Source organism: Trichosurus vulpecula, chromosome 3, assembly GCF_011100635.1.
Source record: "Trichosurus vulpecula isolate mTriVul1 chromosome 3, mTriVul1.pri, whole genome shotgun sequence".
NCBI lineage: Eukaryota > Metazoa > Chordata > Mammalia > Diprotodontia > Phalangeridae > Trichosurus > Trichosurus vulpecula.
This window is the reverse complement of record NC_050575.1, coordinates 410,196,083-410,215,514: the sequence shown is the minus strand read 5'-3', so window position 1 is coordinate 410,215,514 and position 19,432 is coordinate 410,196,083. Positions and strand designations below refer to the sequence as shown.

The 19,432-nt window shown below is 55.8% G+C and overlaps 1 protein-coding gene across 1 annotated transcript in view; it reads left to right on the top strand.

Moving 5' to 3' along the window:
- KLHL29 (kelch like family member 29) overlaps positions 1 to 19,432 on the top strand; it is a 139,431-nt gene that overhangs the window by 83,237 nt on the left and 36,762 nt on the right. The window contains exons 3-4 of the mRNA XM_036751381.1: positions 11,707 to 11,848; positions 13,913 to 14,428. Of these exons, the coding sequence (XP_036607276.1) occupies positions 11,707 to 11,848; positions 13,913 to 14,428 (658 nt within the window). The remainder of the gene's footprint in view (positions 1 to 11,706; positions 11,849 to 13,912; positions 14,429 to 19,432) is intronic.

Genomic DNA, 19,432 nt, shown 5'->3' with positions numbered 1-19,432 from the left:
AGATTAGGGGCAGGGAAAGCTAAGAAGACCAGAGACAGCCCCAAGGTCCCAGCACCAGCTCCAGCCCCACTGGAGCCTCCCCTCTTCTCTGCCCAGTAACCCAGGGTGATAACGACTCCACATGGACTCTGACACATGTTTCCTGGTGTAATGGGGGCCAGGCCCTGGAGCTCAGGCTCTAGGAATATAGAACCCCCAGTAAGACCCCAGGGGGCAAACAAAGACAGCCTAGCTCAGTGGTATCCAGAGAGGGCCCCGAGGGAGATCTTTTAGGCCCAGAGCCTAAAGCTTTTCCCTAGAGGGGAAGCTTTCCTCCATACCTACTCTCTGGGGAGGGAGTTGTCTCTTATCTCCAGCCCTTTGTCTTCAGGGGGCAGGCAGGCCTCCTAAGAGCACTCTAGGCTTATTGAAAGGAGGGGGTGGGGTGGGAAGAAAAGGACAGGGGGCTATTGCTGTGGCCAGGGCAGGGGGGCAGATGCCATGCTGGGTAGTATCCTGTTGATCTCCCAGATGATCAGCACTGTACTTGGCAGTGTGGGTATGGAGTCAACCTCTGCAGGACTGGTGGAGATCTCAAGGACCAAGAAGCAATAGGTTCTGCAGTCAGGAGCCCTGTGTTCAAATTCTGTGACTTCTCTGAGCCTGAGGGTCCTCCTCTGAAGAGGCAGGGCCAGGACTCCCAGCCTCCAGCTCCTTATGATTCTCAGCAGAGTCCCTGAGTCCCATGTTGATAGAGTGGGCACACACCGAGCTCAGGGGCAGTGGCAGGAAGGGGAGGGGAGGGGAAGTGATTCTGTTCAGGCCAGGGCAGGGAAATCCATGGCTCCCCAAGGAATCAGTGACCCCTGCCTATGGCAGGAAACCCCAACTTCCAGGGGTTCAAGGTCCCTCGTGACAGCCTGATGATAAGGGACCCTGCCTTTGCCCAGTCCCCAAAAACTGCCAGTAGAGAAGAGGACAAGCTGCCGGCTAGGAGAGTCCATTTCCAGGTCCCTGAGGTCCCATCAGTGGGGACCCCACCCCATCCACTGTCCAAGCAGCCCCAGGGACAGCCTGAGTTCCCATTCCTTCCTCCTGCCTGACCTCTGGGAGGGGCAGGGTGGAGGACTCTTTTTCAGAGATTAGTGAGACAGACCCACTGAACCCCCTAGCACCTCTGAGGTCATGGGCTTACCACAAAGAGGGACCTTTGGCATCCTCTTCCTCCTCCTCTTAGAGATGAAGAAATTAAGGCACAGAGGAGGGCTGAGACTGCTCCTAGGTCACCCAGACAGGAAGGAGCAGAGCCAAGATCATGAGGAAGGCTGCTCCTTGCATTTGGCACCGGCCAGCACTTGGTGCTTGTCTACTAGCCCGGCCTGCAACACTGAATGGGACCTCAGCAACCTCAAGTCCAACCCTATCCAAAAGGAGACCCCTGCTGTCAAGAGGCCATTCCTCCTCTGCCTAAAGTGAGGCCACTTCCCTCCAGTGCAGGGGAGCCCCCTGCCAATCGTCCCTGACCGCAAGCCTGAATCGCCCCACTGCTCCGGATTCTGTCTTTGTATCTGCCCCACCCATCGCAGCGCCCTCCTCCACTGGACAGCCACCTGTCTCACTACTCAGCTTGGTCTTTCCCGGCAGAGGCTGAGGGCAGTGGGGCTGGAGAGCGGGGGGGCCTGGGGAAGATAGCAAGGGCTGGGGAGGATCGAGAGAGCCGGGTGGGATGGGGAGAGCAGGGAGAGCGGGGCAGCTTAGGGAGGAACGGCCGGTGCTGCTCCCTTCTCCTGGCGTCCCTTGGGGCAGGCACCGCGGCTCATTTCGACAGCGCAGATGGCAATTGCTCAGAGCGTGTAGACCCCACTTGGGGAGCTGCTTTAAAGAGCCCACCACGTGTAGCCCTCACGGCCATGCGAGAACACCGGGATGCTGCCTCTGGCAAGGCTGTCTTCTTCCCGTTAGCCACGTTGGAAGGAAGCGGCGTGTGAGGCTGTCCTCCCTTGTAGGATACTTCTCCCTCCCCGCTCCTGTACTCATTGCCATCTGTTTCTCCCTTTGTGTTTGTTGGTGTTTTCTTGTTTTAAATCCAAAATGAGGAATTGGAGCTGATTTGGGAAATTGGGAGCGCATCCCTGGTACGCTTCCTCCGCTGGTGGCAAACGTTCCCGCCTTCAGCTCTGCCTCGTCCTGAGGCTCTGCTCCTGCCTGGGTCCCAGACCTCGAGAAGCTCAGAATTCCCTGGCGGCCCCCAGGGTGGGGAGGAGGATGGCAGGGAGGTGGAGTGGAGAGCGCTTTGGAAATGAGGGGGAGAGGTGAGAAACCGTGGAACCCAAACTTCATCCCGAGATGGAGCTCCTTGGTGCAGCAAACATTGACCCAGAAATCTTTCTGGGCTACATTTCCAGCAATGAACAGTATTCCCTCGACTGGTAAATATTTTTAGTCTCTTTTCCACCTGTGGGTGAATAAAGCCTTTAGCCTGTCATTCAAGGCCACTGCATAGTCTACCTCCTCCACCCTTTTCCAGGGTAATGGTGCATCACCTCCTCATCTGCCCTCTCCTGTCTCTGTCCCTTTCTTCACACCATCCCTCAGACCTCAAATGGTCCCTACAGATATGCTTGACTTCTTGCCAATCGCTCTGGGGCTTGTGCCCCCACCCCAGGCCTACAAAGTCCTTCAGACTTCTAGGCCTTCTCTGGGCCTAGAACAAATCTTCAGACCTGGGGCAGGAAGCTTGCTGACCCCTTCCAGACTGTTTTTGTCTGGTCCTTGTATCCCTGACACCTAACACAGTGCCAGGCACATGCTGTTAGCACCCAGCCACCAAGGACATGTGCTGCCTACACTTTCATAAATATTATCATCAGGTCCGGTCCCTCCTTTTACAGATGAAGAAACTGAGTCCTAGAAAGGGGAAGTGATTTGCCCAGGACCACTTAGCTAAGTAGCAAAAGCTGCATTTGAACCAGGGTCTGAAACTCCACTGTGCTGTGCTGTGCTGCCTTCATGCCCCTGCTCAGCCAGCCAGATGGTGACTAGCCTATTTTACAGATTAGAAGAGAGATTTCAAGACTTCTCCAAAGTCACCATGCTCATGGACATGGGTCAGAGCTTCACTTCTGAGTAGAAAGCATTGCCACCTCTTTGGAGGACTCAGCATGGCACAGGACCTCAGGACTGGAGAAAACCGTAGAGGTCCCCTCATCCAGCTGGCTTGGGAGGACCAGGACTCCCCAGTGCCCCACCGCCAGGGCTGGACTGGAAGCCAGGTGTTCCTCCATGGTCTCACTGCCAATCCTGAATGCCAGCGGTCAGTCATGGTGAGGAGAATGAGACTAAACCCAGATCAGAAAGGCCGCTAGAACACAGGTTTTCAGATACTTGCTGCTCACAGGAGGGTACATCCTGGGTGGGTGGAGTGGGTCAGCATTCTAAGACTTTGAGGGCCCAGATTTGGACTTTGAGAAGTGGCATCCTATGGAAGGCTGGAGCCTCCCTAGGCCTTCCCTCTCTGCTTCAGAGAAAGGCCAAGACCCCATGACTCTCAGCCTAGAGAGCCCCCAGCCACCCCTGCTGTGGGGATGAAAAGGCCCTGGCCTGCCAGGAGCCCAAGAGACCAAGTGGGCCAGCTAGAGGAGGGGCCTTCAGAGGGCCCTGCCCAATGCTGCTGGTCCACATGGGCCTCTTCCCTTGTCCACATCACAGGCAGCCACTGAGAGGGGCCGCCCCTGTTTCCGACATCTTAGAACAGAACAGAAGGAGAGCCGTCAGCGATCACAGTGCCTGCCTTCCTTAGAAGAAGAAGGGGCTCAGTCTTTTCAAAGATACCTTTGTTTAGGGAGGTTGGGCTTGGGGGAGGGGGGGTCCTTCAAGTGATCTTAGTTCAAAGCTCCTTTGAAATGTTTTTGGATTTTGCTGTGGATGAAAAGTTCCTTGGAAATGGGGCCTGAGAAGTTTGCAGTTGAAAGTGTTTGGAGACCGGTCAAAAGCTTTGATTTCCCAGGTGTGATCACATCCTCTGCCTTCTTTGTCACTGCTGTGTGCTGAGGAGGTTGGACCTCAGGGGGCAGGAATCAGGACACCCTCCATACCAGCTCCCCTTCTCCCTGGCTCCTGTGCACTGGGAAGGTTGGGCTTTGGTGGGCCAGAGTACACTCGAGGTGCTGCTACCCCAAGAAAGGTAGCGGGCAGAGCAGGCTGGCAAGAGCTGGCACCATCTCCTTTGTCTGCGGCAAACACTTGAGCGTGCTGAGGAGGGCTGGGGGCCAGAGCAAGGAGCGAGGCAAGACACTGCTAGCTTAAGGTTCAGACAATGCCAGTCCAGACAGCTCAAGGGGACCCTGGGATTTTACTACGATTTATGATAAAGATGTTCTCACTTCAGGATCCCAGCTTTAATCAGTCTCGTAGGGCTTGACAGTGGAGAGCAGAGGTCAGCAGGTCAGAGAGGCCGACAGAGAAGGAACGGGCAGGGAATGAGGAGGAGAGCTGGAAGCAGTGGGCATCCAAGGCCAAAGGAGACCCAGAGGAGCCAAGGCCATGGGGTGGGCTGGTGGAAGATCACTAGGGGGAGGCCATGGGAATGAGAGTCCTGCCAGAGAGGTGGGAGTGCAAGCCAGACCACAGCAGACTGAGAGATGCTGGGAGGAAGCAGAGAGATGGAGGGGAGGGGAGAGGGGGACAGAGAGGAGAGGAGAGGATAAGGGAGAGAGATGGAGGGGAAGGAAGAGAGAGACAGAGGGAAAGAGAGGGACAGAGAGGAGAGAAGAGGGGAGGGGAGAGAGGGACAGAGAAGAGTAGAGGGGAGGGGACAGAGGGACAGAGAGAAGAGGGGAGGAGAGGGACAGAGAGGAGAGGAGAGGGGAGGAGAGAGGGATGGAGGGGAGGGGAGAGAGGGACAGAGGGAGAGAGGAGAGGAGAGGGGAGACAGATGGAGGGGAGGGGAGAGAGACAGAGAAGAGGGGAGAGAGGGACAGAGAAGAGGAGAGGGAAGGGGAGAGAGATGGAGGGGAGGGGAGAGAGAGACAGAGGAAAAGAGAGGGACAGAGAGGAGAGGGGAGGGGAGAGAGATGGAGGGGAAGGGAGAGAGAGAGGGAAAGAGAGGGACAGAGAGAAGAGGGGAGGGGAGAAAAGATGGTGGGGAGAGGGACAGAGGAAGAGAGGAGAGGGGAGGAGAGAGGGTAGAGAGAGATGGAGAGGGGGTCAGAGGAATGGAGGGAGAGAGAGGGGAGAAGAAAAGGATAGAGAAAGGGAAGGAAGGAGGGAGTTGGAGGGGAGAGGGACAGATGGAGAAGGGAGAAGGGGGAAGGGAGGGAAGAGAGAGATGGAGAAGAGGAGAGAGGGACAGAGGGAGAGAGAGGGAGGAAACGAAGGCAGGAGAGAGAAACAAAGAGAGGGGAGAGAAACAGTGGGATTAAAAAGGAGAGGAGGAAGTTAAGGCAGGCGAGAGAGAGACACAGTGAGAGAGCACCTAGGAGTGACCCAGCAGCACTTAGCCCTGCAGAAGATGAGACCTCTGAGCAGCACGAGTTTTGGGGCTCTGAGGGACCCTGTCCCCATAACATCAGATCGTGGGTCAGAGAGCCCAGGCCTGTTCAGTCTTTCCTCCCCCTCTCATGGTCTGAGGCTGCTGGTGTCATGGATAGAGAGCTGGATTCAGACCGTGGGCAAGTGATTCCACACCTCTGTGCCTCAGTTTACTTCCCCATAAAATGAGGGAAAGAATGCAGTGAGAAGCTGTGTGTGTGTTGTGCTTTTCCAATCTGAAGGTGCTGTATGAGAGCCCTCTGCCCTGCCCTGCCCTGCCCTGCCTACTCCCAGCTCTGCAAGAGCCAGTGACCTTCTAGAGACAGGCACGTACACTGTCATGTCAAGGGGATCTGAAGAGATATTTAAAGCGACACGATTGAAATTAAAGTTTAAACAAAAAATTACCTCCCTGCAAACGGTCAGGAGCATGGAGACCAACCCAGCTGTGAATTGGTGGAGAAAAGGAAGCCTCGTTTCTTCAGCCCCTCCGAGCTGTGGGCACTGGCGCTCCAAGTGTCCAATTTAACACATCATTGGTTTGTATTATTAGAAATTTCGTTGGGCCGCGGAGCGCGCCGGCTCATAGCTAGAGTCTAAACGGGAAGTCTGCTGCCGGGGCCACTGAAGGAGGGGTCTTGTTAGTGAGTCTTCAGCAGCTAATCCCCTTCTCTGCTGCCCAGCAGGAAGAGCCAGCGCTGGGCTCGACGCTGTGCCGTGGGCTGAGCAGCATTGTGGGTGGAGGTCGGGGTGGGGGTTCTCTGCTCTTTCTGGGGCGGCTGGAGTCCCCTGCGGCACCTTCCTCGCCTTCCTTCTGGAGAGACGGGCTATGGCTGGGGAAGGAAGAAAGGGTCGGATCTCTCAGGAGCGGTTCTGATGACCAGCATGACGTAAGTGGAGCAGAACGCTGAAGCCAGGGCCCCCAGCTGTGGGCCTTCAGTGCCCAGACCCCGGAGATAAGGCAGCCATGACTCAGGGAAGGAGGCAACCCCAGCTCCGCCATCAGTGAGCTTGAAGTCAGAGAACTTTAGGTAAATGCCTGGTGCTGCCCACTATCCTTCTTGTGACCTTGGGCAAGTCACCTCTCTCTGGACCTGAGCTTCTTCATCTATGAAGGGTTGTGATCTGAGGAGTCTTAGAGTCTTCGCAGGGTGATTCATGTCTGAAAATTCCCTGGTCCTGCTTCATTCCTTTGGTCATTGCTCTTATCTGGTCATTGACTTTTCTTCTTTGAGACACCGCCTTCAGCCACTCATCTCCCCACCCTTTAGTGTGGCTGAGTTTATCAGACCCTGCTTCCTACAGGGGCGCTAAGCCCAGGAGGGGAAGGGACGAAGGACCTCAATCAACCCCGGGCCAGCAGCTCCTTGGATAACTTGATGACAGCGGGACTGAGGGGGCATCTTATCCGTCCCAGGTCATGCCCTGGTCCCACCCTCAGGGCAGCAGGACCACTGGCTGAGGCAATGACTTCTGCTACCTGGGAGTCTTGTGATTCCCCAAGCATCTTTTCGCATCCGCCCTGGATGGAAGGTACCACAGAGGATGAAGGTGAGGCTTTGTCAGGAGAGGTGATTCACCCAAGATCAAGGTGGAGGATGAAAATCCAGGATTACGGCTGCCAGCCTGGGCTCTCTCCACTGCCCTGAAGGGGTGGTGGCTACCTCCCACGGTCTCTTGGTGTTATAAGCCCTACACTCCAGCTCACCGTGATCCAGGATGGCAGAAGTAGCATCAATTGGACGAGTCCTGGCACAGGCTCCCAGCCTGGTAGTGGAGGAGCCTCTACCAAGCACTGCATCCTGCACTCAGTATGTCTAACCCCAGCCTTTTCTCCTGCTTCTCCCCCATGTTACAGATTTCCCTGTTACTGCCAAGTGGCCAAGACAGGACAAGCGGGTTGTTAAAGGGCTTTGTCATCGGGTAGGGTAGGGGCGTTTAGTCTGGAGAAGATTCAAGAGGGGGACACCCGGCTATCAACAAGCATTTATTAGACGTTTACTGTGTACCAGGCCCTGTGCTAAGTTCTGGAGTTACAAAGAAGGGGAGGGGTGGTTCTCATCCCCCAGAAGCTTATACTCTGATGGGGGAGACGACATGTAAATAACTGGGTACATACAGGTTCCTTACAGAGGAGATGGAAGGGCATCTCAGCAAGCAGTCACTGGCAGCCAGGGCTCCCGGAACAGGCTCCCTGAGCCCAGGGGATCGAGCTGAGTCTTCAAGGAAGCCAGTAAAGCTGGGTTTTGAAGGGGAGGAGGGAGGGCATTCCAGGCCCAGGAGGCAGGCAGCGGCAAGCACATGGCCCCAGAGCCAGCAGGGCCATGGCTGAGCCCCCACAGGGGAGGATGAGGAGCGAGGGCTGGAGGAAAGGGACAGGGACAGTGTGCTAGACGGAAAGTACAGGAAGCTCCTGGTACCACGAGAGGATGGGGTCAGACCTGCGCTTTAGGAGGCTGAGGGAGAAAGAGCCGGAGGCAGGGACAACCCCCACCCCCACCCCATCCCCAATGGGACAGTCCAGACAAGAAGTAGCAATGGCGTGAGAAAGAGCCAGGATTGGAACCCAGGTCCTCTGCCTCCCAGTCTGGCTGCTCAGTCTGATTAACCAGCCCTGCTCCCTTATCTCCCCAGGGAAGCCACCCTCACAGGTCTATCCCTGGCTGTCCCTGACCCCTCCTCCAGCCCACCCAGAGGCCACGTCTCTGGCTCTGGATCCACCCTGTCCCCTCCCCAGGAGAGGGAGAGGACCCACATTTACAGGAATCACTGAATCTCAGAGGTGCAGGGGATTTGGCAGATTTCTGGTCCCGACCTTTGTATCTGGGTAAGAATCCTCAGGCCCTCCTTCCCTTCCCCCACCTTTGAAACCTTCCAGAGAGATTGCCCTTACACCCTGGAATGGCTCTGGGGGGTGGGAGGGTCCGGGCCTCAGTCGCCCCTGGGGCCAAGCAGTATAAGGCTTCATGCAGATTTCTTTGGTTCTGCCTGTTGCAGCTGCTCGACCCCACTGGGGGCCTGGTGGGAGCTGGAGAGGCCCGGACAGTGCAGCCAACACTTATGAAGGGGCCAGGAAGGAGGGAATTTCTCAGACCACCCCCACCCAGTTAAGCCTGGGCTTCATCGGCCACCATTGGCCTTCCTCCAGATCAGGCTTCAGGGCAGCTGTGGGGCGTGTGCAGGCGTGTGTCTGAGCCCAACAGGGGGCTAACCCCTCGTGCTATCCTCCCTGGGATGGGGTCTCAGACTAAGAATAAATGAAGGCTCTGGAGGGTTTGTTGTTTTTCAGTCACCAAAGGAGCCAGGGGGCTGCCAACGTGACCCTTGGAGAGGCCCCAGAGCTCTGAAAGACAGCCCTGCATTAATGGAGCATACATTAGCATCTCATTGCCGGGGAGCCCAGGAGTGGCTATTAGCTCGGTGTCCCACCAGCCTCCTCTGGGGAGGGGCTGTCCGGGCTGTTGCTGGGCCACCCACCAAGCTCTGGTCCCCCAGCCTCACGCAAGCTTTTGCTCCTGGGGCACAAACCGTGCCCAGCCTGGCCTAATAGGGTTGAGAGTGAGATGTGGGGAAGGCCCCTCACCCTGATGGCCTAGGGAGTTGGTCATGCTGGCAGCACCAGCTGAGGAGTGGGCAGATGTGAGCAGGGGTTCCAGACCCACAGAGATGACCACATTGCTGGGCATTCTTACCCAGCTATTCTGGACAGCCAGGCAGCCATGCTGACGCATCAGGGAGGCCAGCCCGTGGGTGTCCCCCATATCCCAATCAAGGTGGAGAAGGTGGGTGGCAGTATTCATTACCCTCAGAAATAAATCAGCGAAATTCCTCTCCTACAGATTGCTTTTTGCTGGAGAATTAGCCACGGGCGTGGTGGACAGGTGGTTTTTTCTATCTGGGCGAGGGACGGGAGCAGGCTGGTTTTCCTATTGAGTCTATGCAATTGCTGGTAATGTCATGAGAACCACTGCAAGGATCAGCTTGTCTTTGTGTCAGGCTCGTGCCTGGGTCACGTTTGAGGCTTCCAAACCAAGAAGCTAAATGAGGCAACAAAGTGGTTCAGAGCATCCCCCTGTCTCGAGGACCCAGGGCTCCTGAACTCTGAGATGAAGCCAGAAAGTCACTCTGAACACTTACTTTTGTTGGGCTGAGCAAACCCTGAGGGCAGAGAGGAATCAGCTTCCCCTCCCTTCCTGTGAAGGGTGTCCCTGTTGGCAGAGGAAGCCAGTGATCCACAAAACTGCGTCTTTTACTGATGTGTGGTGACCCGACCCAACCTGGGGCAAGAAAGACCACAGGATAGGGCAGGTGGAGTAAACATCCATGAACATCAAGAAAGTCACTGATGACTCTTTCCCAAGCTAAATGTTTGCAGACATGAGAGAAAGAGAAACAGGGACAGAGGGAGAGACGGAAGAGAGAGGGAGAAAGACCGAGAATGAAGCCAGGGGGCGGGGGGCGGGGGGGATGCTACTGCCTACTGGCTTCGTGTCTTCTTCATTCGTCATTCTCTGCTTTGCCACAAAGCTCATCTTTTCTGGTGTGTCATCCACCATGGTCAGTGACTAAAGGGGGCATTGACATCAGGGTCTTCGTGTGATGTGGCACCACTTCTGGTCTCTCAAAGGCACAAGCTCTGGCTGTCCCAACCCCAACACTTCTTAGCTGAACTTGGAGTCAGGAAGACCTGAATTCAGATCCTCCTCTGATTCTAAAAAGTGCCATGACTGGATAAGTCTTTCCCTCTCTGACCTTCGGTTTCATCCTCTGTAGCCCTCATAGAGCCTTGCCTCACAGAGTAGTTGTAAGACTCAGATGAGGTGGCACCTGTAGTTTTGTGACCTTGAAGCACGTTATTAAAGTCAGGTAATGTCATGGGTGGGGGTGTGAGCATTGGGAGGCAGTGTGGCCTAGGGGGTAGGGATGACTTGGTTTCAAGCCCTGCCTCTGATACAGACTGTCTGGGTGCCTGTGGTCAAGGCATCTCTCTAAAACTTTAAGTGACAGTGTGGTCGACCTTAGGAGCCGGAGGTCCTCACTGGAGGTTCCCTGTCTGGATATCTGGTCCCAGTAATCAGCGCAGCCTTGTTCATGATCACGTGCTTGGAATCATAGCAATATTGCTGTGCTTCTCACCAAGTGGGAGAGGCGTTGGGGATGAGCTGGCATGTTCCTCCTTTGAGGACTAGCCAAGTCTGAAAGGTAGACCTGGCCTCTTGAAGTGCACAAGGGCCAGGATCCTCCTGAGCTCTGATTGGAAGCCCCTTTGCTGATGAGGCAACCCAGACCCTGGCAGCATTCCCAGAAGGACCCTCTGGCTGCTCCCCTCCTAGCTGGAGTGTTCCCTTCGTTGTGGATTAGCGGGCTGGGAGCTAGGAGATCTGGGCCTGACTCCTGGCCCATGTCACCAATGCACTCACTGGGGAGGGCCTCTCTGGATCTCTGCTTCCTCCTCTGTAGAAGGAGAGGTTTGGCTGGGTGGCCCCAGCAGAGAGATTCTGGACCTCAGCCCCCTCACAGAATGGAGCTTTGTCTAAGAATCTTGCCTTGCATGAAGCATCAGGAGAGGAGGGCCTTGGTGGGGCCATTTGGGGTTTTCTGGAGTGGTTTTGCCATTTCCTTCTCCAGCTCATTTTACAGATGAGGAAACTGAGGCAAACAGGGTGAGGTAGGAAGGGGTTCATTGTGTCAAGAGCTTTGCTAAAACCTAGGTAAGCTGAGACCACAGCATTCACCTCATCTGCTAATGCAGTAGTCTGTCCAAAAAGGAGATGGGTTGGTCCGGCATGCCCTTGTCCGGATAGTGCCAGGCCAACCTGGGTAGCCCTGCCCTTCCCAGCTTTCTTCTCGCATGCCCACAGGCATGTGGACCTGGCAGCACTTTGGCAACCAGTCCGCCCAAGCTCTCATTTTACGGGGAATCCCTAGGCTCCCTCCATGGCTCCACATGCTCCTCCTTGTGGGTGGACTAACCTCAGTGGTCATTCTTCCCTTGCTAGGCTGACATATGGTGTTCCTAGGAATGTCTATGGTGCCATTGGGCTGGTCCTTCCCTGAGGAGGGAGCCCAAGTGGGCTCATGAGACCAGCCAGTGAGAGTCAGGGAGCGTGCTCGCATGCGCGCTCGCGCGTGCTTATCCTGATCTGCTGGCCAAGGTGGAAGGTGTGCAGGGGGCATTTCCCTTTTCTTCCCCTACAGGTCCCTGGCCTCTCCAAGGTAGAGAATCCATCGCAAGGACTGGCGACCAGCGTCAGGTGGGGGCAGACGCCCATCAACCAGTCCACGCCTTGGGACACGGATGAGCCGCCACCTAAGCAGATTCGGGAAAGTGAGAACCCAGGTATACAGGGGCAGTAGTGGTCAGCGCTGGGTCCCTTCCCTTCCCTGCTTCTCTTCTCCTCCCTCCCTCCCACACTCCTAGCTACATCTCTCTGGCCTTCAGAGCTCACTCACCGTCTGCCTCGACCTCTTCTTCCCTCCTTCCAAGGGTTCTGCCCAAAAAACCAGCCCAGCCTCGACACTAGGGACTCCCCCCAGCAGCCTGGCTGTGCCCCGATGTCACAGAGGCCAGGGACGCTGAGAAGGTGCCCCCTAAGCACAGGCGGCCACTGTTTTCTGGGGCAGGTTTCTGGGCATGTCGTATGCATATGGCTGCCTCCACATCCCCCCCCCATCCAGGCACCTCATTCCATTCATCCCCCTTGAATTCAAAGCACAGAATCACAGACCCTCAGAGTAGGAAGGGCCCCCAGCCCAAACCAGACCTAACAGGTACCTCCACCACCCTACAAGTGGGCATCCAGACTCTACTTGCACACAGCCAGGGATGAGGAGTTCATTACCTGTCACCCTTGCATGACTCTCACCATTAGGGAGGTTTTCTGGCCCTTTGATACCTCCCTTCACTGCTGTGCAGGAGGCAAGGCCCTAGCCCAGGGCTGGAGGCCCCTCTGTCCTCAGGGACCTTGCACTCCAATTGGACACACCCAGGTAAGTACAGCACAAGGCATGGTGTGCCAGGGCCAAAAGCCAAGGGCCACCAGAACCCGTGGCCCTAGAGAAGGGACTGGCTGAGCCAGAGCCAGGGGAGCCTGGGGAGAAGGGCAGCCCAAGCTGGCCCTAGAACAAGGACCAGGATTTCAGGAGTGGGGAAGGGGGAGGGAGAATCCTGGGGGGCAGGGAGAAGCCCCCTCCTTTGTAGGAGCTGACCTCCACCCATGTCCTTGGGGGTTTACGAAGTGCTTTGTGTCAGATGGAATGAGCCACAGGGACAGGTGACCTTGGCAGCTGGGGCGGAGGCACTGCTTCTGTTGTGGGGGAGGTTGGGAGCCATATCTGGAGGTGAGAAGTGAGTGGGAGGTGAGGCCATGGAAGCAGGAGGCAGCAGGTGGGGAGGGGCCAGCGTGACAGCTGAGGCTGAAGGTACCCCCAGGACCCAGCCACATCCCAGCTCCTTCCAGGGGATTAGAGGCTGCTCCTGGGGATGCTGAGAAGACATGTCCCTTCTTTCTGGGTCTTTGCTGATCCCATCCCTTTCTGTCACTCCGTTATCTTCTCTGAGCCCAATAGACCTGAGACTGGTCCCACAAGTGTTCTCCTTCCTCTCTTATAGGGTAGAAAACTGAGTCCTGAAGTGGAGTCATAGAGCCAGGATGTGGCCCAGCTGAGGTTCCACCCTGATCTCTGGCCTCAGGCCCAGTGAGCTGTCCAGCACACTACCCTGTCTCCAGGGTGCTGAGAGAGGTCTCACAGACCCGTGGCATGCTTGGAGGGCCTTCTTTGGGGCTTGGCATACAGATCACCACGATCTGGCCAGAGCCCACTGGCTTAGAGCAGGGAGGGCCCTAGGAAACCAGCCCAGCCAGAGGAAAGTGCCAAGACTTTTCCCGGAACCGGAGGAGCAGCAGACCTGACCAGAACCTGACCCTTGGCTGCCTCCTCCAGTCCTCTCAGACCAGTTCTCTCACCTCCCAGCCCCCTCCTCCCCACACCAGGCCTTTGCCACAACAACTTGCAGGGCCTCCCTCCTTCCTGGCCTGGGTCTCCTATTCCGGGGTTCTGTTCAGAGGCTACCCTGGCTCCAGTGGCACCTCCAAAGCCCAGGCTAGGCACCTCATCCTTTCTGGAGTCCTTCCCCCCATCCCGGGCCTGCCCAATATCATCCTCCTCTAAGGAGCAGATTAAGCGCACACCCCACCATAAAGTCCCCGCTCACCAGATGGCCCAGGGCTGGGGGGCTCCCTCCATTCCCCTCTACCCTCTCGGGGGGCGTGCAGGAGCCTCCTAAGCACAGGGATCCTGATGGTGCTCAGCCTGGGCCCCCTACCCCCAGAGGAAAGGGCATCTTGTAGGCTTTGTCCAAAGGAATGAGTTCAGCTAATGCTTGTCCCCCTCTCTGTTGCAGGGACCACACCTTGGGTGACTTCAGTGACCGCAGGGAGCCAGCCGGCCCTCCTCGCCCACACCTACGGGATGACCCAGCCTCCTGCCTTTAGTCCAGCCGTGAGCGTCCCAGCCCCCGTCATTGGGGTGACCCCTTCATTGTCACTGATGCCAGCTCACTACCAGCTCCAGCCTCAGCCTCCGCAGCCCCTGAGCAGCCTAGTGGCCACCTTGCCTGGTCAGAGCCTGTATAGTGGCAGTCAGCCCTTGAGCCTAACCTCAATGCCTGGTGTGGGACCAGTGGCCCGCCCAGGCCCCGCGGCTGTAGGCAATGGGCATATGGCATGCCCGGTCCTGCCACCACCACCACCGCCTCCCTCTGTGCCCGTGGCTGCCTTGCCCAACAGCATCCCCACCACCAACGGGCCAGCAGGGCCCGCAGCCCCTCCCACAGACTCTGCCCAGGGCCAGAGCGTCCAGATGCTTCGGACAATTGGCATGGGGAAATACGAGTTCACAGACCCATGGCACCCCAAAGGTAGGTCTCACAGCCCTCCCCACCCAGGGCTCATATTGCCGCACTGAGCCCCAGCTGGGCCAGGGAAGAGCCAGGCCAGCCTTTCCCATGAGGCCCCCATCCTACTAGAGGTCTTTTGGGACTGGGGTCTCAGCTGGGCCAGGGTGAGGGAAGGAGACAGCTGTTAGAGATGAAGGTCTGAGGCTGAAGACTGGCAGAGGGGCCAAAGACACGAGGGGCAAAGGATTAAGGGAGGGATAGCAGGAAGGATGGAGAGGAGCCTGGAGGAAGAGCAGTGAGATGTAAGGGCAGGGAGGGGAGGACAAGGGAGAAGAGTGGAGGATTCCATGGGAGGCCAAGGCTGACCACCCTCGTGGGCCTCCTGGACCCTGAGCTGCCTGTGGAGGGGAGAGCTGCCCCTTCCTTGGAAAGCTTATAATGCCTTCAGGTGCTCCCCCATTCTTGGCCCAAAGAAAGCCTTTAGATGGCCATCCTTCAGTGGACTGGATTGGCTCTCTCTAACATCCCTTCAGCCTACCCGGGATGGCCCTATTACAAGGTGAGGCCTCAGACAGACTGCAGATGGGCTGAGCAAACCTAGGACAGGCCACAAACAAAATGCAAACAGTCCAGGACAGACCTTGGGCAGACTGCAGATGAGCCAGGCAAACCTCAGGCTTCAGAGGGCCCCGGACAGACCTCAAACAGGCCACAGACAGACTTCTCTGCTGGGCAAGTAAACTGGTTCTACCTTTTGGGCTTCTGCCCCCAGCCTTCCAGAGCAGCTAAAATCCCATGTGAGGTGCCACATTTTGGCAGTGCTGAGAGGGAGCTGATCTTAGGGCTTAGAACCCTCTTGGTTGGCTAGTCCTTAATTCCTTTATTGGTGGGTTTTTAAATTGCTAATACGTGTTTTGTTGGAACTGGGTGGCAGCTTAGCGCTTTTCCTAACAGTCCATGCTAGGGGCTGTTCCAGCTCTTCAGAAGAGGGTGAGCTGGCCCTTTGCCCTTGGTGCCCAGGAGCCCACTCCTGGGGGTTATAGCCCCGAGCAGACCCAGGGCTTCTGTCTGTAACCTCACAGACACTGAGCTCTAACCATTGGGAAGTCCCACCCCAACACCTGACTTCTGTCTCATGCAGGGCTTCCAAAGACAGCTCGGCAGCCCAGGCTGGAATGAGACAGCCTGGACCCAATCCTGTTTCTGTCTGGGCATGTCAGTCAGCAGAGACCTTAACATTTCTCCTACCTGTCTTGGAACTGGCCCCAGAGGGGAAAAAAATAGTGAAGTGAACCTGTGGAGACCTCATCCTTCCAGAGCCAGGAGGGGCCCAGTGGGCAGGTAGAAGGACTTGGGGGTGAGGAGAGGACAAGTATCAGAAACAGGCCAGGCCTGCTTTGGTTCTACCCAGTCCCCCATCAAGCTGGCTTTTAGGAGATGCCAGCCAGCTCCTTTCCCAGGCCCATTCAGGGCTTCCTGGGCAGTCTCGGTTCTGGTCCCTGCCCAGGTGCAGGAGCTATGCTCGGTCCTTCCTGGTCATCAGCTCAGCGTCTGCCGCCCTTCACGGTTCCTGTCAAATGACTGGGTGATTTCTACTTACCAGTGGGCTGTGGGACGGCTCCAATGCTGCCCCTCGGGTTGGCAAGCTCTGAAAACCGTCCATCGGCTCCATGCTTGTATGTGAAGGGCCCCTGGAGGGGGCTGCTCCATCCACTTCCCCATCTGAGCTTCCCCCGCTCTGTTGTTCTGCACATTCCAGTGGAGCCTGGGAGAGCCAGCCTGCAGATGGGCCCTCTCACCTCTGGGTATTCCCAGGCTTCATCAGTGCCCCTGTTCGTTTCATACCATTCTCACCCGTTTGGAAGGGCTGGGTATTAGCCAGGCTGTGCTCAGCGACTCGCCAAAATGGGTGCTGGAGTCTTAATTGGCTACTTTAATTTAAAAATTAATCAATTGAAAAAATAAAGGTAGCTGGAAATACTCTTGGATTTGCAATAGGTCAAGTGATCGTCTCTCGCTGACTCCGAAACAGGGCGAGCTCCTGGCTGCCTGCCCTAATGAGCATGATTTAAATGCATTGAGCACAATATCGATTTCTTCATTTTTTAGAAAACTAGGAATCTGACTCTTCCTTCCTCTGAGGATGGCCAGAGGTGGGGAATCTGTGAAATTCCAAATTGAAGGTGGGAAATGACTGAAGCCTGGCTTCCCTGGGGCAGAGCTGGAGTGTGTGTGGTGGGGGCGGGTCCATGGCAGCACTTCAGCCTTGGAGTTCTCATTAACACCTTCTACCACAGAGGAAATTGACGCAGATAGAGCCCAGGGGTCACCCGATGAGTCGATTCTGGATTCGAACTCTGCTCTTCCAGACTCCAGGTCTAGAACTCTGCACACTATGGTGCCCCTTAGATGAGCTCCCAATAGTCCAATACCCATATTTTACAGACAGTGCTCTTTAGAGGTCATGCAAATCTATAGGCAGGATTCAAACCCAGGTCCTCTGACTCTGATGCAGTGTTTTCTCTGCCCACTTGGAGTCACAGCTCAAACACTCAGCTCTCTCATGTAGAGCTGCAGGACACCTCAGAGGCCATCTAAACCAACGGCCTCTTTTTGGTAGGGGAGGGTAGCACAGGCCCATTGAGGCATAGCCCCAGCAGCAGCAGCCCCAGCCTGGGCATCCAGGGATCCGACTGACAAAAGGGGGGCCATTACAATTAGCCTTTTCAAATAGCATTAGGACCCTCCCAAAAAACCCACAAAACCCGTTCCAAATTCAGTTCAACTCCACAGGCTCTAATCAAGTGCCTCCCCCATAACCACTGTGAGCGTTTATCAGCATTTCCAAGTTTACAAAGTGCTTTACATGAATTGTCTCTGGCCTTAGTGCTGGAGATGAAGGGACTAGAAGGAAACAGGCCCTGCCCTCAGGGAGCTTACCTTCTATTGAGAGGACACAGGGTGACTTAGCCAACTCCAGGCACAAGTCACTGGAGGAAGGGAAGGTGCTAGCCACTTCGAGCATTGGGAAAGCCCCCCGATAGAAGGCAGAGGCAGGGCTGAGGGGATACAGTTTGGGCAAAGGTGTGGGGGTGGGAGGTGGCCTATCCAATAGGCCATCTGGGCAGGAAACTAGCCTCCCATGTGAAGGGCAGTAACGCACTTGAGGTTAGACTAGTTGATGAATTCCAGATTACACAGGGCCTTGAAGGCCAGCCAAGGTGTTTGCATTTCATCCTAGAAACACAGGAAAACAAAGATGCCTTTTTGAGAAGGGCAGTGACATGGTGAGGCATATATTTTGAGAAAAGGATTTTGGTAGCTGGTAGACAGGAGGGGCTACAGGCAGAGAGATCGGTTAGTCTCGGTGAGTGGGGATGAGGGCTTGGTGCAGGCCATGGCTGTGTGAATAGAGAGGAGGAGGAGGAGGAGGAAGGAGGGGGATGAGGGGAGCTCCAGGCACTGCTTCTAACTGAGTCTGCCTGATGTCGCTATCCAGGGGGCGGCTGGCACTTGGGAACGGCTGAGACCCAGAGAGGCACATCTAGGGCTCTTCCTGAGGCCCTGCCTCCAAGCATGGCACCGATGGGTTAGAGACCCACATCCTCAGCCTATGCACCCAGGTTCAAGTGATTTGAAATTGGCTTCAGTGGGTTCCCCTCCTCAACACTCTCACCCAGTGAATGGGAACAGTCCCAGGCCTCTCTTGACATTGCCAGGAGAGTGAAAAACCAGCAGCTCAGATGCAAAGCCCCCATCCCAGCCCATCACCCACTACCCGTGAAGAATGAGCTGGAAGACACTCATGCCTCCATCAATTAATGGCTCATAGGCCCAACTCAACACAAGCCTCAGTGCCCTGAGCAGACTGTCCTCTGAAGAGGGGGCTCAACCTTCCATCAACACCCTGACATCCCACTTCCGTCCCAGCCGAGCCTTTACATGTCTGCTCTCTCTGGCCTGAGTGTGGCCCAATGGACTGGAGACTGTAAGCTCCCTCCCCAGACCCCATGGGTTATTCATCCCTTCTAGCTTTTAGTAGTAAGCTAAGACAGGTCCAGGTGATTTTTCCAACTTCCTGTAGTAACCGTCCCAATGACCCAGGAGACAGGCTTAGCTGGCGTGTCTGGAGTGGCACATTCTAGGGACATCTGAAGAAACTTTTCGGTATTTTTGGTTTTTTCTCACAGAGTTTCAGGAAGCCTCATGGGGAGTAAAGAGTAGTCAGTCATGGCAGTCATGTACAGGTAGGTGTCTCACAGCCTGGAAGGACCAGGCTGTGACTAGGATCTTGGGGTCTGACCATCCCATTAACGTCACCCTAGACAGCAGCCCTGGCCTGCCCACCCCTGCCAGTCATTCACACAACTAGGGTGTCCAGCTCTCTCCTTCCTTCTTCACAAGTCAGGACACACCCTGTGCCTCACTTTCCCAGCACGACCCTTGTAGGCTGAGCTGGGTGGACATCCTCACTTCTTTACAACACATGCTTTTGCATGCTGGCACCCTCAGGGAGCCTCTATCCTTCCCCAGGCTTGTTTTCAGAGGGGTCATCAGAAAGCATCCTTAGCAGTCTCCTGTGGAAGTCCACAAGATGGTGGGATCATCACTGTCCTCCCTCAGGAGATCTAGAGTACCCAGTGCACTGCAAACCCCCAGGCCTTCAGAAGCTCCTGATGCTTCCATCAGCCCATTCCTCCTTCTTAGGCAGGTTCCAGATTGGAATAGGAATTCCTCTCACTTTCTCCTCCATCTCCCAAAAGGTGACTTTAGGCAAGGAGCTGCCCTGCCTATAGCAAAGAGAGTCATGCTTCTGAGCGCCATGACCTAAAGAGGCATGGTCTAGATTCAAAGTTCCTCCATATCTTTGGAAAGCATCATCTGTGTCCTCCATCTGCCTGGGTGGACTATAGCCTATACCATTGCATTGTTGCCTGGTCTTCTCTCCTTTCATTCACACCCAAGGGATTTGTGACATGTGAGAAAGGTGAGCCAATGAATGAATTAGAAGCATCTAGCCCAAGA